Here is an 11,228-nt window from a genome sequence, read left to right on the forward strand (position 1 = left end):
CCATCCAGTGTGCAGTTTTTGCCTCCTTGTGACACTTTTCATTTAAGATCTATGAACAATGACACTTCAGCTACAGTTCAAAAATGTATTTCATTGACATTGTCCCTATTTTGTGCTCTGCCAGGTTACACATGTGCCTGCTAAAACTGTTTGTGGTCTTTCTGATTTGCCATCATGCTTAACATTGTACATTTCCTTTACAAATATACAAACATAAGACAGTAGAAAATGCATTTGTTTGTAGAATTACACTGTTACAATTTTCATGCTCCAAACAGCATATTTCAGATGGCTTCTGGCACTATGCCTGCCTGCTACAGTTCTGATTATTGGTTGGAGGGTTAAAAATCAAGCTCAGATTGCATCTGTCTAGCTTTGTGGTTATACTTGTTTTATTGCACATGTTTGGTGTGTGTGTGTCTGTAACAGTTGTCACAATAAATCCATCCATCCATTTTCCAACCCGCTGAATCCGAACACAGGGTCACGGGGGTCTGCTGGAGCCAATCCCAGCCAACACAGGGCACAAGGCAGGAACCAATCCTGGGCAGGGTGCCAACCCACCGCAGGACACTCACAAACACACGCACACACTAGGGCCAATTTAGAATCGCCAATCCACATAACCTGCATGTCTTTGGACTGTGGGAGGAAACCGGAGCGCCCGGAGGAAACCCACGCAGACACGGGGAGAACATGCAAACTCCACGCAGGGAGGACCCGGGAAGCAAACCTGGGTCTCCTAACTGCGAGGCAGCAGCGCTACCACTGCGCCACCGTGCCACCCTGTCACAATAAATGCTCCCTGCATATAAAATATCCTACTGGAATGTAAGTGATGCTCTGGGGTGAGTTTTCTATTTTAGCTAATTATATTTATTAAAGTACCAGTGTAGTAGAAGTTAACATTCTCCAAGACGATTCAGTCAGTCATTTAGTAGAAGGTCTAAGGCCAGATGTTTATGTATTTGGGCTTATAATACATTTTACAATATTAGGCTTATTTCAATGAAATTGTCACCACAGCCTGGAACTGGTTACAAAGCTCAAATAGAAATCTAATCCTTAAGTGGAGATTTTATGAAAATTGTGCATCTTCAAAGTGGGCAGAATGCCAAAATATTGCAAGAGCAAAGTAATTTGCTAAGCCACATGCAATCTCAGAACAGCATTCATAAATCTGTGTGCCCCTATTGCCTTGCCTTATGTAATAAAGGGTTTCATGGATGAGGAGTGAGACTGAAACAGTGCTCACTAAGAACATTGATGCTCATCACAAGTTTGCCAAGAAGCATTTGTCCAAGTCAAGAGGATAAATCAAAAGTTGAAAACTAAGTCATGAGTGTCTTGCCTTGTAGTAATCAAGCTCTGACTTAAGAGGTTGGTAATCTGTTGGGCATGGTAATCATGGCATTCTATTTTGTGGATGTTTTATAACCTCACAAACAATCGTTTATTGTGTATGTTTGAGGTGAGTTTTTTCTTGTGGACCATTTTTTTTTTCCTGTTGTACCAAGGGCAGACTCAGGAATTAATTAACACACACAGTATTATGGGTGCTCCCCCTAGCAAAAAAGAGGCCACTGCTACAAGAAACTATCAGAAAGAGGAGACACAGTAGGCAGCAAAGGATAGCCTGGGCTCTGGAAACCGAGATGGCTGTGGATCCATATAAGGCCAATTGGCAGGAGAAAGTGGCACTGGCAGAAAGAATCCGAGATTTAACAATGGCACTAAAAACCCACACTGGTGGGTTGATAACAAGGGTATTGGCTATTGCCAGACGAAGTATCACAACCTAGGAAGAAAAAGTGGTGAAAGATGTTTATTAAAACTGGAATCTTATAAAGGAGTCGAGTCAATCTTCATTTACAATAAGGCCCAGTGGGATTTAAATTGAGCACTTCCAGTCTAGTTGAGTGTGTTGATAGATATTAACAGGCACGTTGTTTCTTTTGAGAGATTCATCCAAATAAACTGGATTTATTGCAAAACATGGTCATATAATGAACATTATACAAATACATTTATTTCTTTTTTTTAAATTTTTTTTAACAGTGGTGTGCAGGAAGGGCCTTGATAGCACAACTATTGCCATACACAATGAGGAGATCTACTGTAAATCTTGTTATGGCAAGAAATATGGACCCAAGGGTTATGGCTATGGACAAGGAGCAGGTACCCTCAACATGGACCGGGGAGAGAGACTTGGCATCAAGCCTCAGGAGTAAGTATGTAGTTTGTTCTTTGTAAATGTGTGAAAATTCCTATATGAATAATTGTGTCCACATTCCCCACAAAAGCTTTCAGCAAGCACTTCCGTGAACCAGAATTTACTGTCATCTCCAGTGCTTTAGACCAGTTTTTTTCTTTGTGAAAGTAAAGCACACGTTATGGGATCACTTATCTGTTTCTAGCACAGACTGAGGCTAAACCTCCTCCCTCTTGCCTTCTACAGCCTTGGTAGTGCTTAGGGTGAGAGCCTTTTTGTCTTGCTATTTTTCTACCACTCCCACGTTATATTTTGGTCTCTATTGGCTTCCTCACAGGCCACTTTCATTCAGTGATTTACTGCGTCTCCTTTCTCCTGTCCAGATAGCCTCATCGCACTATTTTCATTTCTGCATCAGTTTTTACATTAACTTTCAATGAAACTGCAAATCCACCTGACCCTTGACCTTGTTTCATCTTACACCTTCATCAGCCATATCTTTTTTTTTTTTTTTTTTTTTTTTTATACAGTTCATAATTCTTTAATTCAGAAATGCAGTTTTATAAGTCAGAATGACAGTATTTACTGAACATCTCCCATGTCTATCTTGACCTTGATTTTGAAGACAGATTAGAAAATTGGTCTGAGGCGCAGTGGATTTTCCTAGTCTTTGACAGTTGTAATTTATGCAGTTTTACGTACAATGATTGGGTCAGAAAAGCACTCATCAGGAGAATTGTTAAATATCCATTATAGAAACTGTTCAGCTCAATTCTAAAATGCATAGCAGAGAGCCATTTATTTTAACCGCTGCTTGCTGGATTGCTTTCTTAGTCATTAGCAATATTTCCTGTGAAATCCTCAAACTAGTTTAAAACTGGTATGGCTTAAACTATCTTAATCATGACTAAACATTTCTCACAAAAGTGCATTGACCTGTACTTGGGATCAGCTGCTGGATGGTTTCTCAATTTTCTGTTCATGCAAAGCTACAGCTCATTCTTTCAGAAATGCATTCTATGCAGTTAAAATTTTATAGATATGAAGTGTAAGAGAATCGCACAACAGAAATCCAACCATTATAATAAGCTACCTCTGGAAAATGTATATCCCTTTGCATTTTACATGCCACCTAAAAAAACTTAATCAGGGTATAAAAAGATTGTTTACAGTTCTTAAATTGGAATTTGTTACATGGCTGATAACAAACTATCATAGGCAGGCTAAAAGTTGGGGTGCCAGCTGAGTCACTAATCTTAATGGAAGTTGGGGTGTCAGCCAGGTCATTAATCTTAACTGAAGTACAGTCACATTCCGGCAACACTGAAAATCTGCTCTGGTTTCTACTTTGGCTTGGGATTAGGAAACTGTCCTCTTTCTTAGGTTAAGTTCTGACATCTGGCTCCCTGCTGGCCAGGTTTTTGTAGTGTCCACGCCAGAGGAGGTGGAGTGTTCTTAGATGTGCAGGGCATAGTTGCGCATCTTCCTTCAGTAGCCCTTCAATGCTGCTGGAGAAAGAGAGGCAATACCATTCGCATCAGTGCCCCATCTCATCCTGAGGTGGAATTACTTACCTCACCATAGCCAGGAAGGTAATACCCAGATGTACATGTGTGACAAATCAGATTTGTTTTTCACAAAATTCCAACAAGTTGCACTGTATGTACAGTATAAGGACTAGAGAGGAGTAAACGCATGCATTGAAAGTGTTTAGTTCTTTGGAAATATGTTTAATGATTCAGGGATAAAGGAATTGAATGTATATGGAAGTGTGGTGAAGGACTGATGCATGGAAATGAGCAGTACTGTATAGCCCTTACAAAAAAAAAAAAAAAAAAAAAAAAACACACTAATAAATAGTCCTTTCTAACAGGCACTCGGACCTTTTGTGCCAGTCTAACACTGATGGATCCTTACTCCCTATACAGATGTCCATCCTTGTAATTCTTCATAAATCAGAATCATTAATGCGTTTTGCAGTACCATTTGTACATGTTGTAAATATCCATATCTGTTGTGATTTGAAGCTGAATTTACTTTCTAAAATAGGAAAGACTTGGAGTGCAAAAAAATGTTCCAGTTGACAATAATAAATGTACCTCCAAAGATTGTTCCAAAACTACAGAAGCTGCATAGTTTATTCCTTCCAGCAGGATTGAAACCAGAATGGAGTTGGTGTGAATTGGATGCATGAGTGCTTGTGCTGCTCTGAATTCACATGTTGCAAATTAAATAAGTGAGAAGTGTTTGAAAAATCCTTTCACCAAACCTGGCTTTGGGCCAGTGAAGACCTTACATCTGGGCTGGATCTGGCCTGCAGGCGCCGGTTGATGAAGCTTGGTGTAGGTCTTTGAAACTGATCAGTTATAAAGTAAGCTTACTGTGTTAATGTAGTTTCTTCACTTAGCTTCCATACGTAACCTTGTATGCATCACTGATTATATTCAAGTAAGTGTACAGCTATAGGTTGCACTGTGGGAAGTTGCTTGGGGATTTTTGCCAAGCAGGATTCTCTCCCTTAATTAGAATTATGTATATTTAGTGTGAAACTAAACTGTAATGCACAAGTACCATTATGTGTATTCCATAATGGCAGTTAGCTCTGAAATTGGTAAAGGTACAGCAATACTAAGGTCAATTTTATTATCACATACGGAGAGTACAGTGGGATTGTGCATTGCTGTAGACCTTTCCACATGCTGCATACTGTTGCAAGCTCTATACATGCCTTCTACAAACCTCCAGTCTTCTGTCAAGCATCTAGATGCCTGTGTGTTTATTTTGCAATCCAGTCAAACTGGTTCAAAATAAAAGCTAAATGGATGAATACTGTGTAAGAAGGGTTGCAGCTTTACATTCGGGTGATAACTATTATTTGCTCCAGGTAGGAATGGAATTTGTTTTGTAATCTGTTGGGATGATGGCACAGTATAAGACACTGTCGCCTTAGCTCTAGGAATGTAGAGTTTGAGTTCCATCCAAGGTACTTTCAATGTGTAGGTTGCATATTTATTTAAAAAAATTGCAGATCTTTAAACAATTTTGATAGCAGCAGTTTCCAGTCTTTCAGAATAATCATTTTGAGAAATCTATAGCCAATTGCACCAAGCAGCTTCTGTCTGCTGTATAAGAATCCAATATCAGATAGAGAAACAGTATGCACTATGGATATTTGTGCACAATAAATAACTGGACATGTCGCGTAGAGAACAAAGTTTTTAATTGGGAATTAAGAACACTCTTTATAAATTGCATATATAAAATCCATATTGTATGGTAATTAGTATCCCCATATTTGTAAAGTAATCAAGCTACGTTGTACACTGGAGATCCCATTTAGGAGTAGCTAGCCAGGCCTTTGGTTTGAAATTTTAAGCAATTGATGTTTTGGTCTCTTCACATTCAACAGCACCACCGAAATCATGTGAGAAGTCAACATGCAATATTGGTTTTAAGTTCTTTATAGAATGTGACATTTTAGTGGGGATAAAAACAAAATGCAATTGAAACAAAAAGAGGCTAGCATTTTCTGCATTGCCTACTAATAGATGAATAAATCAGACATTGCAAATATTATCTTTGGGGTATCAGATTCAGAATTATGGAAGACTGAACTTTGATATTATTTAAAAACATACCCATATAATCTCAAAATACAGATTCATCTTATTGCATGTACAGTAGTTTAAATGTACCACTCAAGTAATGTGGAGAAGAGCGGTAGAAAGATATGTGCAGCTAAGTATGTAGAACTAAATTTTTAGTTTTTGCATCTCCAAGAATTTACTGGTGACATAACTGTGTGACAAAGTAACACAAGCCTATAAGACAGGCTAGTTGGAGATTTGTTTAATAAATATTAGTTTTAGAAAACCATTAAACAAAAAAAAAAATGCTGGCATGTAGTTGAAAATGTGAAGTAGAATGAGAAATACCAAATAATTTGTTCAATATACCGAAGTTTGAAGCGCCTTTGCATGTGTTGGCCTTGCTTTTAAAGATAGTTTAGAAAAGTAAAGTGAGGCTTTGATGGCTCTTCATCCCTACTTTTTGGTCACTGTAGTAATTCTGAAATGTGTTTTGATATTTGTTATGTATAATGATGGGTCAGATGATAAAGGCAAATACTCATCAGGAGGACTGTTAAATATTCACTGTAGTGACCATTGACCTTAAAATGAATAATTCTAACATACATAGCACAGAGCCAACAGCTTCTTACCAGGAAGCTTTGTTAATCTTTAGCAAAACTTTCTGTGTAAAGGTTCATACTCATTTAATACTGGTAGGCTTTGTAGGTTAATCTCTCTTAATCCCTACTAAACATTGCTCACCAAAGACAAAGTTCTTTGACCTGCATTTGACTTAGGATCAGCTGCTGAGAGGCTAACATAATTACCAAAGAACGTTCTATTTAGCATTGGATTTTATATTGTCAAGTAAACAAGCCGAAGGATAAAATGGCCTATTTTTACTACTTTTCTACAGACAACAACAATTTCACTTGTGACTCTACGTAGTCCAATATTAAAATTCTGATTTTTATTGCCAGCTCACTGCTAGATTTGGAACTAACTTGACCCTTTTCTTTGAAATGATTGACCAAGTTAATTTTTATATGTGAACCTGCTGGATTAGTATGATGTTGAGCAACCTGTACATTGTGAACTTGGGCAATTCTATTAAATGTTGGGGTTGTCATTTATCTGTTTTGGACATGTTTCTTGTTTACTTTTGCTTGGAGATCTGTTATGCTCCATGTTACAAGTATACCCAAAGTTTTCTTCTTTAATTTCAAAGGCTACTTTCACTACTTGCCACAATGAACCTCATATACAGTGCACTTAGTTTCCCTGAGTGTGTAGATTTGCTGTTCTTTCTACTCTTCTATTACCCACCACACAGTTATTAGTCATTAGTAGTGCAGCTATAAACCTTTTGGTTTTATAAGCCCACGTGGGTGCAAGTCAGTCACTGCCATGCTGCAGTTGCTGCTGTATAATGTTGGATAACAGAATACGTCAATAAGACCCAATGTTTTATCATTTTTTGTTATTTTTTTTGACCCTTCTGCATTTTCGCTTGTTTTTAATTTCTCTTACTAACCTGGACAGACGCACAGATACGGACCCACACACCCTATTACTTTTAAGGTGAATAAGCCGATTTCTGTCCATTTTTGGCTGTTACTCTCTGTTGGAAATATTCAGCATTAACATTTGCAGTGCACCACCTATTGGAACATATTTTATAGTGCATGTAGTAATAAAGTACACCATCTTCTGGAAGGAAAAGTGAAATGCATCACAAACATTAGCCCTGCTTTTATGAATCCCATACCAAATAGCATATGACAGATATAGCAACTGGATGGACACACAGAAGTACAGACACTTTTTTTTTTTTTTTTATATTAAGATTTCTTTGTCCTTGGTCTGAAACACTAAATGTCACTTTGGATTAGATCAATATTGCTTAACTCAAAGATGCAATAGACTGCCTATGCCTAACAGTCCCTTGTTAATGCAATTCTATGTTCCATCCATCCATTTTCTTAACCCACTTATTCAGGGAAAGGTTGCATAGCTTACCATAAGAGCATTGCAGTTATCCATTGACCAAACTTGTCTGCCTGACCTTGGAGGGCAGAAAGTATATTGGCATCAAAATCCAAACCTATAGGTTAAAACGAGATGACCTAGGGCAGAAATTACTGAAACACCCACATTGTTTGGCTGCTACTCCTTCCTGTAGGAATTGTTGAATATCACACTTGTACATTCATGTTGCCATGTGTGATTTCTTTCTTTGTCCTTGTTAAGTTACCTGATTGTGCATTCTTTCCATTTTATTTTGTTGTAGTAGTAGGGTGTTGTACCGTGTTAGCCTTTGTGAATGTAGTGAGAAGTCAAGCAAAATGACCTCTTGTATTGGCTAACTAAAAAAATTATAATATGCAAGCTTTTGAGGCAATTCGGGCCCCTTCTTCAGGCAAGATGTATATACCATTGGCTAATTAAATGTGAATGTCCTTGATGACATTGTGTTATCACATTTGATAGGCTGTAGGATTATTAACTTGTAAACATGCACATCATAAAGCAGGCCTCCATTTGTACCTTTTTAATCAGTTTTTATATATGAAACCGTTTCTGAAACTGTGCTTATGTGCCACTTTAACTACTACTGTCACACTCTGGTAAGAATGATAACCATTTGGAAGTTTGTTTTTTTTTTTTCTTTAATGCAATTCCAGAGGACGTTTGGCTAAATCTCCTCAACACACCTCAAACAATTCTTGTTTCTTAACAGCATGGAAGATCAGAGGCCAACAAGCAGTGTAAACACTTCAAAGTTTGCTCAGAAGTTTGGTGGTGCAGATAAGTGCCCTCGATGTGGGAACTCTGTTTATGCTGCTGAGAAGGTACTTGGAGCTGGCAAGGTGAGCACTGGTGGATACTTCTGCACACATCTTCAAGTTTTGCTGATTACTCTTTAAATGCAAGTTTAACAAATATAAACCATTTGGTGTGTCGGTCTCATTTGGCTGGCTTATAGCAATACATTTCCAGTATCCATTAACAGTTTCTACTTTGGACTGGTTCGGTTTCCTGCTTCACATCACTCTGTAGCTTTGTACGACTTCAAGCCCTTTAGTTCAGGAAATATTTTTGGGTTTCTGTCTAAGATGCACTTCTACTTTTAACTCCACTAGATTCTTTCTTGCACGTCTAACCACTATGCAGTGCCTTTTTCCTTTCAGTGAACTCTTTTATCTAATGGGGGGAGGGGGTACTGTGTAGATAGATGTGTTGCACCCCCCCCCCCACTTAGCTTGCTGCATTTTTTTTACACCTTCATCTCTTTTATTTAGTTTTGTTTCAAAATAAAATGGAGCAATTAAAGATTCCTGACAATACATTCAAGGTTTATTTTTGAATGTAAGCTTTGTGGACAATTTTTAGCTTATGCCTGAATCATTTGCCCTCGCTGAATCATTAAACCAAGTACCGTTTGTACAGGTACATAAATGTACTGCGCATACAGAATGCTTTGGAAAGGCCATATATGATTGTAGTGGAAACCGTATATTTGAAAAATGAGCAACTGCAGACTCCTGGGTTTTATTTTACAAAGTTATAGTGGAAAGCAGAGCTGTGCAGGACACATTCTTCTCAATGCTTTCATGCTGGATTGTTTATTTAAAAATACCTGAGAGCGCAACCTTAGACTTGCATTGTAAAGTTGTTTTACAGATAGATAGATAGATACTTTATTAATCCCAATGGGAAATTCACATTCTTCAGCAGCAGCATACTGATACAATAAATAATAATAAAGAATGATAATAATGCAGGTGAAAAACAGACAATAACTATGTATAATGTTAAATGTTAACGTTTACCCCCCTGGGTGGAATTAAAGAGTCGCATAGTTTGGGGGACGAATGATCTCCTCAATCTGTCAGTGGAGCAGGACAGTGACAGCAGTCTATCGCTGAAGCTGCTCTTCTGTCTGGAGATGATACTATTTAGTGGATGCAGTGGATTCTCCATGATTGATAGGAGCCTGCTGAGCGCCCTTCGCTCTGCCACAGATGTTAAACTGTCCAGCTCCATGCCAACAACAGAGCCTGCCTTCCTCACCAGTTTGTCCAGGCGTGAGGCGTCTTTCCTCTTAATGCTGCCTCCCCAGCACACCACTGCGTAGAAGAGGGCGCTCGCCACAACTGTCTGATAGAACATCTGCAGCATCTTATTGCAGATGTTGAAGGACGCCAGCCTTCTAAGGAAGTATAACCGGCTCTGTCCTTTCTTGCACAGCGCATCAGTATTGGCAGTCCAGTCTAATTTATCATCCAGCTGCACTCCCAGGTATTTATAGGTCTGCACCATCTGCACACAGTCACCTTTGATGATCACTGGGTGTTAAATGTAAATGTGCGGAGGTAAACTAAATGTAAAGTAATGTTCTCTTTTAGCCTTGGCATAGAACTTGCTTTCGTTGTGCCAAATGTGGAAAGAGCCTGGAGTCTACCACCCAGACAGAGAAGGATGGAGAAATCTATTGTAAAAGTAAGTTGCCTCATATTTTAGGTATTCCAGAGGGGGAAAAAAAATAAACGACTAGTAGATACTAAAATGTCTCACATTATTTTTCTACACCAAGCCATATCTTTTGTACTTCATGTACTGTATTTTCATAATTTTAGACTTTCAGAATAACTTCTCATCTAATTTTTTTTTTTTTTTTTTTTTTAATTTCAAAGGTTGCTATGCCAAGAATTTTGGTCCCAAAGGGGTTGGATATGGACAAGGTGCTGGTGCTCTCATTCATGCAGAGTGAAGATTCTTCTCAGAGGGTTAAAAGCAGAGCAATTACTGGAGGCCAGACATGGCGCCTTGTATTTGTACACAGTTACTGTGAACACCATGTGGCATTTTGCTTTATGCTGCCAAGTGGTTTGCAGCTTTTTTGCATTTCCCTTTTGCTTTGGTCTAATCAAACAGTTGGCTTTTATCTTTTTGTACACACACTTGCACATAAACATTTTCAAAAGCATTTGCTCACTTCATGTAGTCCGTTCATGTGAATGTTTCTCGCTCTCCACTTATTGCACATTACAAGAAGATCGCAGGGAGTTTACAGTGTGTGTGTGCCTGGTTGTGCAAGTTGTGCCCTTGATCCAGTACTACTAAATGCCCAGCTTCCATACTGCCACTTTAAGGGTGGGGGTTGGGGTTTCCAAAATATAGCTTGAGATTAGCACAGTTGTTTAGAAATATAAAAGTATTCTCTCTGTCTGCTTCTCATCCTGGAGTTTCAGGGCATCAGCGGGCTTGATGGCATTTTTGATGTCTGAATGTTTAAGTTGTGGAGAGTCAACATTGTCTACCCTTCAACCCCTCCTCCTCTGTCTAGCTGACATCAAGATTGAAGACTTGTGGAGCTCTGCTACCTTTACCTCTTCACTTTAATATTCATTACCTCTCATATTCTCTTTAAATGTATTCAT

General features: G+C 38.5%; 1 protein-coding gene across 2 annotated transcripts in view; it reads left to right on the forward strand.

The window, feature by feature from the left end:
* The window catches only part of csrp2 (cysteine and glycine-rich protein 2), a 53,458-nt gene extending 42,684 nt beyond the window's left edge, over positions 1 to 10,774 (forward strand). For both annotated transcript variants that reach the window (XM_028818172.2, XM_051919622.1), the window contains exons 3-6: positions 2,059 to 2,227; positions 8,525 to 8,654; positions 10,194 to 10,287; positions 10,482 to 10,774. In XM_028818172.2, the coding sequence (XP_028674005.1) occupies positions 2,059 to 2,227; positions 8,525 to 8,654; positions 10,194 to 10,287; positions 10,482 to 10,558 (470 nt within the window). In that variant the 3' untranslated portion in view covers positions 10,559 to 10,774. The remainder of the gene's footprint in view (positions 1 to 2,058; positions 2,228 to 8,524; positions 8,655 to 10,193; positions 10,288 to 10,481) is intronic.
* The last annotated feature ends 454 nt before the right edge of the window (positions 10,775 to 11,228 follow it).

This window comes from Erpetoichthys calabaricus, chromosome 1, assembly GCF_900747795.2.
Source record: "Erpetoichthys calabaricus chromosome 1, fErpCal1.3, whole genome shotgun sequence".
Taxonomy (NCBI): domain Eukaryota; kingdom Metazoa; phylum Chordata; class Cladistia; order Polypteriformes; family Polypteridae; genus Erpetoichthys; species Erpetoichthys calabaricus.